The 14,236-nt window shown below is 34.3% G+C and overlaps 1 protein-coding gene across 1 annotated transcript; it reads left to right on the top strand.

The window, feature by feature from the left end:
- The first annotated feature begins 1,222 nt into the window (after positions 1 to 1,222).
- LOC121421356 (28S ribosomal protein S14, mitochondrial-like) lies at positions 1,223 to 10,693 on the top strand. Its single transcript, XM_041616056.1, has 3 exons — positions 1,223 to 1,346; positions 8,922 to 9,089; positions 9,685 to 10,693. The coding sequence occupies exons 1-3, from the start codon at positions 1,266 to 1,268 to the stop codon at positions 9,865 to 9,867; spliced, it is 432 nt and encodes a 143-aa protein (XP_041471990.1). The 5' UTR covers positions 1,223 to 1,265; the 3' UTR covers positions 9,868 to 10,693.
- Positions 10,694 to 14,236: the final 3,543 nt, after the last annotated feature.

Here is a 14,236-nt window from a genome sequence, read left to right as displayed (position 1 = left end):
AAGTTTATATAACGCTTAGATCCTTTGCCCCCCCCCCTATTAAAAAGATGATAGTGCTTATCAAGGGCATCGCCAGGAGGGGGGGGGCAAAAACCGCCTCAACTTTTTTAGTTAAAAAAGAAAAGAGAAAGTATGTTCGCCGTCCTGATGATAATGATGATCATAATAAAAATAATGATTTAAATGATAATTATTTATAGTGACAATGATGATAGTCATAATAATGATAATAATATAAAGAAAACAACACTAAATTAAGAAATAATTCATACCTAAGACTCCCCTTTTCGTTATACAAAACAGAAAGATAAATTGTTAATTTTTAAGTGACATAAAAAAAGACAAGTTTGCAGGCCGATCCGATTACAAAGCCTTTGACATCTTGATTAAATTCTAATATTCATACTGTCGAAATTATTCGAGTTCATTTTAACACATGAAATTCGATATGAGTACAATGCTCCTATTTTTAATTGATTGACAGTCAGTGAAAATATTGTAGCTAGGAGTTGCCACCTGTATGGGCCCGACCCCTAAATCAGCGCAAATAATAATTATATAACCCACATTTTCAGGGGACTATATTATATTCTAAGTTTAAATAAAAAACATATATCGTCAAAATATATGCTTTTCCTATTTTGTGTGATCATTTATGTTTATTATCCCCGAACGATACCGGAGCTGTGATTACAAATTTCAGTGTAGTGTTTCAGAAGTAGAAAACTGCCCTGCCCCCTCCCTCAAATTTTCCACTCCATTATGTCTTCGGCATCACCTTGTTAATTTTTTGTATTCCCATATTCTTGCCTATTTTTTGTTGTCCATTTTTTATTTATAAATTGAGTGAATCAAACTTGTATAATTCTTCAAATAATTATAAAAAAAACGGAATGGAGCTTTAATAAATATTGCCAGACAATTAAACCAAAATGTTAAAGGGGATCCATCATCAAGTCCTAAATCAAAGAGGAGAAATTACTTTTAGACTAGCTCGATTATGATTTCTTCCGGACCTAGGCTAGTTTGCCGAAAATCAATTAAAGGAATAATAAAAACAGAAATAATAAAAACGGGAATAAAAATAGTGATGATTGCCAAATCATTGCATGTGCGCAGAGGGAACTAATCAGCCTCCCATGGCTGACCTTTGACCGCGCGTATCATGTTTTCAGTGCGCGTGTCGCCACTCTGTCTATTGATAACTCTGCATGAACATCATTAGCGCCACTTACGACGAACTTCCAGAAGTGGTGATTACGAAAATGGAAAGTGTCCTGAGAATCTGCTCAAATTCATTGCGGGGTACACTATGTAGATTTCATATTTTATCTAATTCACACTCGGTAAGTACGAATCAATAGTTTTAGTTAATTTTTAAGGAAATAAATGCAATAATTAAAACTTAGTTTAAAACGTTACTTCTTAGCCTAGTGAAGTAGTTCGGTCCCACGTCATTCGATTTTGTGTTGGCCATACACAGTCACAGTCATGACAGTCGGCACCCATGGGTTCATATCGTCTCGCGAGCGAAGGATTATCAGTCATACGCACGCGACACACAACTACACTTCCAAAATACAGTGGGCTTTTGCCCACATAAAATATTATGTATAAATAAATATTCCACATCCTGCTATGACACTTACCGAATCATTTAGATCCTTCCGTGACTTCTCCTTGAAGTTTCTTTCTAAAAATATGTATATTTTCTTGATCTTTAGTGAAGATTTTACGGAGGTAGAAATCAGTCAGCGTTGATATCAATTTTCTCCTGAAGAGGGCGCGCGATTTATATTCATATCAAAGACACGACAAGGGAAAGAATAGGCACCTACACTATTTTACACGCATATCGACGCAAGGCATTACGCAAAGTCCGTGAAGTGTCCAATCTTTTCATTGTATAGACTTTGGTATACCGTATACGTATTATTGACGTTCGTCAAAGCTTGTACTGCTGGTTTCTTTCCAGGCACGTATATTATTTTCATTTTTTTTTATCAGTCATCTTTTTAAATTAATGCAAATGAGTGTTATCATCACCAATAATAATCATTATGTTTTTTGAAGGCATTTCATTAATTGGTGCCCATAATTAGTAAATTAATCATGAGGATTGTGCATTCAAAGAATTTAGATACAGTTATAAAATTACCGAGGAGCTGAATCAAGGTTGTGAAATTATTAGCGCCACCAACGGGCTTCCTTGTATTTCCGTGGAAGAGACAAGCGAAGTCACTTTCGAGGCCGAGGTAAGCAAAATGTGCTTTTTTTATCGGATTATTATTTTATTATTATTTTCATATTCAACAAATTATTGCTACTTACCGGCAAGAGCCCCGGTGCGTAGCGAGAAGGAGCTTCGGCAAATATTACTTCAGCAATGAAGCGATGTTTGCCGACTACTTCGAAATCCAGGGTCAAACACGGTCTATTGTACGAGGTTAGTACATACTAACCTCGTACAATGTGTGAGTGGACAGTCGGTAGGCTTACTCTTAATGTTAGGAATAGAGCACTCATTCTATGAACAAGGTTATGATGTATGGGAATAGAGGTGCTGGTCAGATAATTGGGATCGTCCCAGTTTACAGGGACTGTCTCGGTTTTCAAAGATTTCTCCACACAAGAAATCTAAGAAAGTTCATTCACCTGTCAAGTGCCGACTAGCCAGGCAGGAGTAGTCTTGAGGACTCACTGATGATTTTTTTAGAGATGTCATATACTTCTTCATCATTGACGTCTTGACACTCTCTCCATAGTGTCTTCAGCGAAGGACCAAAACAAAGATGGATTCCCCCCCAAAATCCATCTTTTTAAACCGAACTCACTAGAATTTTGTTAATTTTATTAATTCTTACACCTTCCTACGCCTAATGCGTAGGAAGGTTTTAAATATTACTTTAAAAAATGTAAAAAAATGAAGATTTCTTACCTAACTGATGCCGCGTAGACCCCTCGTTCCACATGTAAACAACGGAAATACAATAGCGTCGACCCTTGAACCGCTTATGTATGACGTACTTCCGGAAAGCAATGCCGTCTTAACGAACAATTTAGAGATAAAAAATCTTATTTAACAAATATTAAAATTTATTTTGTGATCATAAATAATTTATATCATATATATAAATTATTTATGATCACAAAATAAATTTTAATATTTGTTAAATAATAAATAAATAATTTATATAAAAATCTTATTTAACAAATATTAAAATTTATTTTGTGATCATAAATAATTTATATATATGATATAAATTATTTATGATCACAAAATAAATTTTAATATTTGTTAAATAAGATTTTTTATCTCTATATTGTTCGTTAATACGGCATTGCTTTCCGGAAGTACATCATACATAAGCGGTTCAAGGGTTGACGCTATTGTATTTCCGTTGTTTACATGTGGAACGAGGGGTCTACGCGGCATCAGTTAGGTAAGAAATCTTCATTTTTTTACATTTTTAAAAGTAATATTTAAAACCTTCCTACGCATTAGGCGTAGGAAGGTGTAAGAATTAACAAAATTAACAAAATTCTAGTGAGTTCGGTTTAAAAAGATGGATTTTTTTGGGGAATCCATGTTTGTTTTGGTCCTTCGCTGAAGACACTATGGAGAGAGTGTCAAGACGTCAATGATGAAGAAGTATATGACATCTCTAAAAAAATCATCATTGCGTCCTCAAGACTAGGCAGGAGGCTTCTAGAGATTTACTAATGTAAGGTTACTCTAATACGAAGCCAGGGGCGGTATTCTGAACATTGTCTTATCTCCATATTTTATCTTATCTCAGAGATATGACAAAATCGGTATTCTGGTGGATGTCATAACTTTTGTCACAAAAATTGTCATAAATTTTGTCTTATCTCTTTGGCGCGCACCAAAAATACGCGGCTTTAATGCGCGTAATCTTTTTATACAAGCAAAAGATATGACAAAAGTTATGACAGGGGGTAGCAGTCATAAATTTTGTCATATCTTTTAGTACCAAATATCCCGATACCCTGCCGACTGAATGTCAAGCATATAACGATATCATTTAGATTAGATTGTGGTATTAGTTTCACTCATCATCCACGACAATTTTTAAAATTATTTTTTCATGCTACAATTAGTTAGGCCCTACATATCAATTTCTCTTTTTTTTCTCTGTTTTCCTTATTTTTCTACTTCTCCTCTAAAATCCTTCACAGCTCCCTGTCTCTCTTTGTAATTAAGCGCATCAATATTCGCGTAGTTGCGCGATGCCACCAACAGAATTGGGAATACCCCCTACCTGTCACGGGGCATTCCTATTGGCTAGAAGGGCTCCCACTGGGAACTAACGATGATTTTGATTGGATTGCTTCCGAAAAGATGGGCGGGAACTTTGAGAGATATGACAGGGAAAAGACAATGTTCAGAATACCGATTTGTGACAATCATAGCGGTGTCACATCTCGGAGAGAAATGACAAAATTTATGACAAAAGTTATGACAGAGTTACAGAATACCACCCCAGGTCTTCCTTTCTATACATTTGTGTGTACCACCATAAAACCTGAAACTTTTGCCCCCGAGATTTCTACTTTGTAAAAGATCTAGCCCTAAATCATGTGATAACAACTTCATTTCCGACATTTCTACGCTGTGGATTTTATTTTTAGACAAGAATTCATAAAAAAAATGAGAAAAATATCATGTAAAGACGGAAGAGACTTGCCCGATGTTTACACCGCCATCTTGTTTCCTATTGTTCTTCCCCAAAGTTACGCGAGTGTCTGTATCATGGGTGAAGAACAATAGAAACAAGATGGCAGCGTAAACATCGGGCAAGTCTCTTCCGTCTTTTCATGATATTTTTCTCATTTTTTTGATGAATTCTTGTCTAAAAATAAAATCAATAGCGTAGAAATGTCGGAAATTAGTCAAATATCTGGTATCATTATATTTGATTAATTGTATCCCCCGAACAGAGCGGAGGAAACTATGGATTTGGCCTCGTCGCGCCGCATCTGTGTCCGCCGCAGAGATTTCCATGTTAGCGCTATTTCAGCTGCATTTCTGCATCGGCGGTATAGCGAAGCCGCCTATCGATTTTGGCGTGTGCAGAGACATCGTTGCCATGGTAACAAGTTTTTGTGAAAATAGCAGAGATGTCCTTGTGAGTGTTCTACCAGCTGCATTTCTTCTCCGATCATCTTCAAATGTGGCATGAAGGTCCATTATGGTAAAATGGTAGAGCAAAACCGCCTATTGATTTTGGTTTGGGCGGAGACATCGTTGCCATGGTAACAAGAGTTTATGTGGAAATAGCAGAGATGTCCTTGTAAGCGCTCTACCAGCTGCATTTCTTGTCCGATCATCTTCAAATGTGGCATGAAGGTTCAGTGTGGTATAGCGAAGCTGCCTATCGATTTTGGCGTGGGCAGAGACATTGTAACTTCTGCTTTTTTTCCTGTTTGTCATAACAGTTAGCACACAGAAGCAACATTAGAATGTGAAGCGAAGATGCCTATCATTTTTGGTGGGGGGTCTTAGGGTTAGGTTTGGGCAGGTCTAAGCTATTTGACTTGTGACGTACGGGATATTTAGAGACTTTAAAGTTGTGTAACATAAAAAATAAATGCACAACAGAGAATCTTTTATGGATTTTGGACGGCCAGTTGTGCCCTCTTTATTCAGTAGAAAAATTGGTGATCTAAAATTCCATTAACGATGTAATGTTTTAATTAATATGCGCTGTGACGTACGGGACCAGACAAAAGCTGATTTTTTTGAAAAAAAGTTTGTCATTAAAACTCTTTGAATTGGAATAAGCTGGAAATCTCTCATCATGTTTTCATCTTGTATCTTATAAAGTTTCATTAGCCATGAATGAAATCATAGAACTCATTGTTATGTAATAGCTCAAAATATAAACATCCATGCTGTGACGTGCGGGACATGTGATGTACGGGACATTTGTCCATGTATAAAACGAATGGGGAAAATGAAATTTCATCAAAATTTATGATGAAACTTGATGTAAACCAAAGTAAGTTAAGTTTTACATGGATTATCATGATTGATATAAATTTCTTTAATACCATACACTGAAACAAAACATAGCAAACATTTTACGACCTTTTAAATATTATAAAAGATGTCTTGCAAATAATTTCATGTTTTAAACGAATGGGGAAAGTGAAATTTTATCAAAATTTATAATTAACTAAGTTTTACATAGATTATCATGATTGATATATATTTCTATTATAGTATATGATTAAACAAAACATAAAAAAAACTTTATGACCTAATAATTATGAAATATTTAATTAATAACACATGTTAACATATATGCTAATATATGTACCCTTGTTATTTATTACAAATCATGACTTTATTATCAGCCTTTTATCAATATTCAACCACTGATATAAAATCATTTATCTCAATTTACTTTATCTTTGCTCCTAATTGAAAAATAAACCTAATTAAAATTACATAGAAATCCTATGTATAAAGTATAGTGTGTCCCGTACGTCACACATTTGTCCCGTATGTCACAAAGCTTAATTAGCTGATATAATTAAACATGAAATTAATTCAGTAAATTTGCTTGAATTTTTGGATATATAGTAATATAAATAGAACTCTCCAAAGAGTGAAGAAAACTGTTCAACTTTTCCTTAATTAGAATAAAAAAATATGCTAAATTGTGACGTACGGGACGCTGCCTGTTGGATACCAGATAATTAACTTAATCAATTTTCAAAATCATTTTTTTTTCTCAAATGTTTGCGTGAACTTAGCACTACAAGTCCCAACAGAAATATTTTCAATTATATCCTACATGAATTAAATCCTGTATGCTAATTGGTTTAAATTATTATTTATTTGACCAATATAAAAAGTACATACACATTACATTAGAATGAAATTTACAGTACATTAACATGCAAAGAAATGCGGGAACGGCATGTGGGTCAGGGGGCACAAAAGCGAAATACATCACTGTTGCCCGAAGGCATGAGCCCCCACACATGCCGCTCCCAAGACATAAAAAAAAATATATAAATACTCTTTCACAAAATATTGCACGTTACAAAAGGGAATACTGAAAAGGGTGCCAAAATAATTAATTAGATAGTCTTGAGATGTATTAGAAAAAAATACCACTGCAAAATTGGAGAAATATAACATAGTAAAAAATTAACACCTCGGTGTTGAACAGTAATGAAAGGGGCATCTTTAAATAAACTTGCAATAGAAATTGGGAATTCAAATATATATGATTAAGCAGATCATGGCATGAGAAAATGGCATCATGTGACCAAGAATATTCCCACTATTTTGCGATGATGTCCAAAAATAAAACGCCCACCGAAGAAAATGTGCTATTCCGTGCCGTCAATGATGGAATAGTCGACTATTCCATCATTGACGTCACAGATCATTGACACAGATCATGCAATCTCTCGGGCGCACCGGTCAACGAGTTGAATCTACCAGGCAAGTCCCGTGAAGGGACGGCGCAGGCACAAATCTGCATTCCGCTGAGCACGTGGTTTCAGGAAAAGTAGATCAGTCTGCGCAGCGTGCTAAGAAAAGATGATCTTCTTGTACAAGAGTAGGTAGACTACTGTTCTATATGCCTTATTAAATGTAGGATATAAAACAAATATACCAGGCCTTTATTTCGAAAGTATATAGGGAATTATTTATCCTCGGTTGTACTGGCCAAATTACTAAAATAGTAATTCCAGTCCAACCTCTGAAAATAATTCCCGCTATACTTACTCAAAGCCTGGTATATTTGTATAATATATGATTTGCATTATCTGCAGATTAAAAAATGTTATGTCCCCGTACATCACGCTAATTAATGATTTCTGAAATTTGTGACCTTCATTAAGTATATGTTTTCAGAAGAAAAAAATATAGGATGAAAAACTTCAGAGTGTAAGCTTTAAAATGACCTACAAAATGTTAGATTTGGGCAAAGATTTAATTTTGGCTTCAGAGGGGACAATAGCTTGGACCTGCCCATTTATAAAATATATGCAGATTACTCTATAATTTTATTCCCCAACAGGTGATGCTGGACAATATTTTAGGTTCTGCAGAGTCATGCTGCTACGTCATATTATTGTCATCAAATTTGGTACCCACAGGCAATATGTGGGCAGGGTCATTTTCGCCATGACAATTGTATTTATTTGTCAAATATCTGTGTGAGCTCTATATATCGCAATGACGGATGACGCGGTAGGTTCGGGGGATGCATGTGCTCGGCTGCGTGACCTGCCGAGCATCTCTAGTTATTATTACAATTATAATTTTTATTTTGCTATTCTAAACGATGTCTTGTTCTAAATGGACGATCAAGTTGCATTGCATTCTAAGAGTCCAAGCAACTTAATAATTCATCAGAAGAAAAGCAAAGAAACAAAATTAGAAAAAGAAAGAAGGAAAGAGAAAGGAAAAAAGAAAGAAAGTTCAACAAAGACACAAACAGAAAGAAACAAATGAAAAGCAAAAAGAAAAATAAAAGGAAATAAGAAATGGAAGAAGAAAGGGAAAGAGAAATTTGAAAATAAGTAGAAAGAAGAAATAAACTAAACAGAAAAGTAGGAAAAGGTAGCAAATTTTGTGATAATTGTCAGTTTCTTTGTGCTATTTTCTTTGATCTACTTAAGGTCAACTTACATGTACACGATTAATATACAATAATTCTGGCCGAACCTACAGCAATAGTAAGCCTGAGCTATGTTTACGTTACGTTTACCTTTACAAATGTTTTGATGTAATGATTACTGGTTCATCAAAATCTAACTATTAGACCTATTTTGTATTTAGGAACCCAATATACAGAAATAATTGCCATTTTGAATATCAGATTTGATGACATTTTTGCTAAGTTTTTATGCTTTTCTCAATGAAATTACAGTGCAGTAACCCTTTGAATGCTGTGGGTGCCATGTTGACCAGGTCATACTATGCTGATTGGAAGATGATTAGAGATGTGAAAAGAAGACGACTTGTTAAAGAACATCATAGGGACAGACTACGGATCAACTGTATTCGCAAGAACACCATTCTTCCTGATGAGATACGGGTAAGTCTATTTTACCATTACTTTTTGTTTTTGTGTGATTTATTATTATTGAGTGCTAGTATCACACTCATTTCCACGTAAAGATTATGCATTTCAATTCTACATTAAATCGCTCAAAAATGTTCAAAAGGAAAATACAAATACATGTAGAAGTTAAAATGAAAATTTTCCAATATTTTTACTCATATTGTAGTTTTTGTATTTTCCTTGATATTTGCATCATGTACCTTAGACTGGACATAAACCTTGGCAAATGAATACATGTAAGTATAACATCCTTGGAGTATGATAATATAATGCAGTTAATCTTGACATGAATACATGATAATAACATAATCATGTTAAGCAGGGCCTGCTGATAGAATAGTTTGGGAACTGAAGTGGCTACCCTGGGTAAAATATGACATCAGTATTATTATTAATACAAGTTGATTACATACAGTGAAATGGAAAGGCAATATCAAAGATTGTATCTTCCCCAAATTATGTTCATGATAGAATCAGTTGTGCTTTAAATCATGATTAATATTGCAATCATACAACTATGTTCTTTTTTTAATTGATCATAACCATTTTATCAATGCTCTCTTTGCAGGAAGTTGCAGATCAAGAGATAGCTAGTTTCCCTCGAGACAGTTGTCACGTTAGGATACGTGACCGATGTGCCATCACTTCAAGACCAAGATCTGTCCTCAAGAAATGGAGACTCAGTCGTATTGTGTGGAGATCCATTGCTGATATAGGGAACATGTCAGGCGCTCAGAGATCTACTTGGTAGACAGATTACTAGATGATGGACTATGAATTGACAGGATTGGAAGCCTTATCATAATCATTTCCTTGATTTGTATGGACAACATGAAGCATTCAAGGCAGATTGTTGAGGTGGTTTAAAATCGAAGTCTCTCTGCTGAGAAATGGAAAAATGTATCTATGGACAAGGAGATATTAAATTCATCCTCGATCATACATGTAGTTCTTTTCACATGTAGCTTGGTTTCTTTTTCTTGTTACCAATGTATTAGTGAGACCACATGATTTGCTCAATGGGAATACATGCAGTATGTATGATAATTTATTTGATATTATTTGGAATCAATACAAAACTTAAAGTACACCTTATCACTGACATGCAGATGGGGGGGGGGGGGTGCATGGTGGCCATGGAAAGAAAAGGGAAAGGGAAAAGGTTGTGTATTTTTATCCTGGAATACTCTGTCAAATAATTAGACTTGTTTTGAAATGGTCAAATTTTGCCCCATACACCATATTTTGCCCCCCTCAAATTTTTTGGCATATTACAGCACCTTGCATTACTGTGAATATTATGTGGAGGCCTGGTGAAGGTAAGCTTCTTTCAAGTCTTTTCATTTATTATCCAGAAAATACAGATTGCTTGTGTGCTATTATCCGGCAAAATTTTAATGGGAGGGGGTGTCATTTTACAGTTGCAAAATGATATATAAAAGTTTATGTAATTTTCTCTGAACTTTTTCATTACCTTGTACAAGCTAATTGAACATTTATGATTGCCGTCAAGTAATGCTTGATATAAATTCACTGTACAAATGGTATATATTAAATAAAATTACTGTATACCATCACAGCCACATTATTATATTCACTTATGCTGTTTTTTTTTCATTTGTTTTCTTCAAAAGTGAGATTTATACAAATATTAGGCATGGGATGAGTATCCTGTTTCCCATTTATTTTGTTCGCCAGGGTAAACAGTCAAATAAATGTAGTTGGACTAATCAAGATTTATGGATTATCAGAAAATTTGACCTACATGTATTTATGCGACATGCCAGGGGTTACACAAAATGAGCGAGCTGATTCAGCCGTGTGTCCCAGTCCAGCACTTATGACATGCTGATGCACATCAAACGATGTGTAGTAATCAGTCATGGTTGTCTTGAAAAAACGTTACGGTTTTACAATGTTTGGCGCATCTATTAAATGCTTCCTACCAATTGTCAATTACCCCTGACTTTCAATGCATCTGTATGTATCCTTTTCTCTCCTATTTAATGTGCTTTGGGTAATCTGCCAAGTGGATTTGGTGCACTATAAATGCTATCTTCTAATATTATTATTGTTATTATTTTTCTTATTATCATTGTTGTTTTACAGGTGCCCATTGCAGAAAGAGTTTCCATCTGAAAAACGAAGCATAAGCGATTTTGTGTCTCGCCCAATTATGAAAATAATAACCAGAAATATTGTAATTTGCGAAGGCACGCAACAGAATTGTATCAAAACTTCATTGTGAAATGACTTGGATGGAATAACACTTGTCTCAAGAGTCTTGCCCAAAAACTTTAAATTTTGACCTCAAAATGAACTTTGACCATACCACGTGACCTCCGAACACGATAACATGCAGGTCTCCTAAGAACACCTACAACCCAAGTTTGGTCGAAAAGTGACTTAGTGTTGCAGAGTTACATGTATGTGTCATAAGAGTCTTGCATGTAAACTTTAACGTTGACCTAAAAATGACTTTTGACTTTACCATGTGACCTCAGACTGCAGCATAACACACAGGTCCCCCTAGTCCATCTACCATCCAAGTTTGGTTGAAAAGTGACTTACAGTTGCGGAGATATATGTCATAAGGTTTGTGACGGATGACATTTGGATCCCCAAGTCTCGCCTTCACCTCCAGTAGGCGAGACAAAAAATAAAACGCAACTTGATTTCTACCAGTTAATCCTGTATTACTATTTAGGTACTTGCATTATAAATTCTCGAGTTGTCTTAACCCTAACTAGGCCGGGCTTTTTTGGCTGTTCGGGAGGGTGGGACCCCTCCCCCTGAGATCTTGGCGGCCGATCGCGAGAGCGCCACAAAAATTTGCACGCTGGCAGTGTGCGATGTAATCTACAAGGCTGTATGATAAAATTTTCCAAAATGAAGATTTTAATATGAATAAATTATGCTTATTTATGCATAAATCATACTTTTTGCTTTATTTCACTAAATAAAGCTCTTAGAATGCTAATTTTTAATAAAAATATTCTTTGTAGCATTCTTAACAATCGCAATTGAAAAAAAATTGTTTTGGAAATCAATATCTTATGTTTTTCAACCTTTTGTTTTTTCACCAGAATTATTGAACAAACTTTTTGAAGCATAATTATGCTAAATTCAATTGATTTCAGCTGTTTAAAGTAAAAATAATCATATCTTTATGAATAAGATGAGAAAACTCAATTTGCATTGACTTTGTACACAAAATCATGTTTTGGAACAATTTTTGGTCTGACAAGCACTTACAAAATGTTGCATAATTTCGGAACCGCATACCCGGGGGTCGTAAATTTGGTCTCAAAAGATGCGCGAGACTCAGAAGTATAAACTGTATGAGTGGTGCTGTCAAAAAATTTCGTGCGGCAGAATGATCGCAGAAAATGTTGCCGGGGGGTTAATTCAACCCCCCCCTGGCCATTTTAGGGTTAAAACATAAATTTTTCTGGCCCCTGACTGGGCATAAGCCACACTGTATGAAGCTTTAAACTAGCACATCAATGATGTGGAGCTCATCCGGCATCTCCCAAAAAAATTAACACAATTTTAATTTCAGCCCAGTTGACACTCTAGTGAATTATATTGGTGACATAAATTGATATAAAATTGAAATTGATGAAGATATGACACAGCAATTTTTGTGATCTATGAAGAAATTTCATATAAATTAAGTTATGATAATCTAGTCAGTTTCTTAACTCTGTGTAGAACCTTGGTGAACCTACATGTAATGTAGCTCTCAAATGGAACAAAAAGAACCAAAATCAATCAATAAATAAATAGGTAATTTTTGTGAGTTTTGAAAATATATGAATAAATTAGCATATTTAATGAGTTTCAAAATTCTATTTTGAAATCTTGTATCACCACCTCGAGCTATCATATAAAGCAGACAAAATTGAAACTGATCAACAAATGAAGAAAAAACATTTTTTTTTGTGATTTATGAATAACTTTTGCATAAACTAGAATAATTTTCCAGACAAAATTTAAAAATTTTGTGTACAAGTTTGGAGAACCTAAAAAAAAAAATCAAAATCTGTCAACAAATAAAGAAGAGGCATTTTCTGTGATTTATGAATACATTTCGCATGAATTGGCATACGTAATTTTCTACCGAAAATTTCAAAATTCTGTGTAGAAGTTTGATGGGCCTCATGAAGGTCTACCAGATGGAAAAAAATCAAAATCTGTCAACAAATAAAGAGGCATTTTCTGTGATTTATGAATACATTTCGCATAAATTGGCATACACAATTTTCTACCGAAAATTTCAATTCTGTGTAGAAGTTTGATGGGCCTCATGAAGTTCTACCAGATGAAAGAAAAAATATCAAAATCTGTCAAATAAAGAAGAGGTATATTCTGTGATTTCTGAATAAATTTCGCATAAATTAGCGTAAGTAATTTTGTACTGAAAAAATTGCAAAATTCTGTGTAGAAGTTTGGTGAACCTCATGAAGCTCTACAGATGGAAGAAAAAAAATCAAAATCGGTCAACAAATACAGAAGAAGCATTTTATGTGAATTTTTAAACATATGCATAAATTAACTTTGCATAAATTAGCATGAAAATTGTTCTAGTCAAAATTTCCAAATTCTGTAGGAGATTGATGAACCTCATGAAGCTCTACCAGATGGAAGAAAAAAATAAAAATCGGTCAACAAATAAAGAAGCATTTAATGTGAATTTTTCAAAATATGCATAAATCAATTTTGCATAAATTAGCATAAAAATTGTTCTAGTCAAAATTTCAAAATTTTGTGTACTAGATTGGTGAATCTCATGAAGCTCTACCAGATGGAATAAAAAAAAAACAAAATCGGTCAACAAATAAAGAAGCATTTTATGAGAATTTTTAAAAATATGCATAAATTTTACATAAATTAGCATAAAAATTGTTCTGGTCAAAATGTCAAAATTCTGTGTAGAAGTTTGGTGAACCTCATCTCATGAAGGTCTATCAGATGGAAGCAAAAAATTCAAAATCGGTGAACAAATAAAGAAGCATTTAAGTTTGTGAATTTTGAAAAATGCACATAAATTAGCATATTTAATGAATTTCAAAATTCTGTGTAGAAGTTTTGAATCCCCCACCTAATGCTATCATATA

The sequence above is a fragment of the Lytechinus variegatus genome, chromosome 1, assembly GCF_018143015.1.
Source record: "Lytechinus variegatus isolate NC3 chromosome 1, Lvar_3.0, whole genome shotgun sequence".
NCBI classification, from domain to species: domain Eukaryota; kingdom Metazoa; phylum Echinodermata; class Echinoidea; order Temnopleuroida; family Toxopneustidae; genus Lytechinus; species Lytechinus variegatus.
Note: the sequence above shows the minus strand (reverse complement) of the source record. Positions and strands in the feature narration are given on the sequence as shown.

Bases quoted from the DNA above. Each gene is read 5' to 3' on its own strand.
- LOC121421356 (XM_041616056.1), top strand. From the start codon at position 1,266: ATGGAAAGTGTCCTGAGAATCTGCTCAAATTCATTGCGGGGTACACTA. The intron at 1,347-8,921 runs GTAAGTACGAAT...ATGAAATTACAG, and splicing joins TTTTATCTAATTCACACTCG to TGCAGTAACCCTTTGAATGC. The intron at 9,090-9,684 runs GTAAGTCTATTT...CTCTCTTTGCAG, and splicing joins TTCTTCCTGATGAGATACGG to GAAGTTGCAGATCAAGAGAT.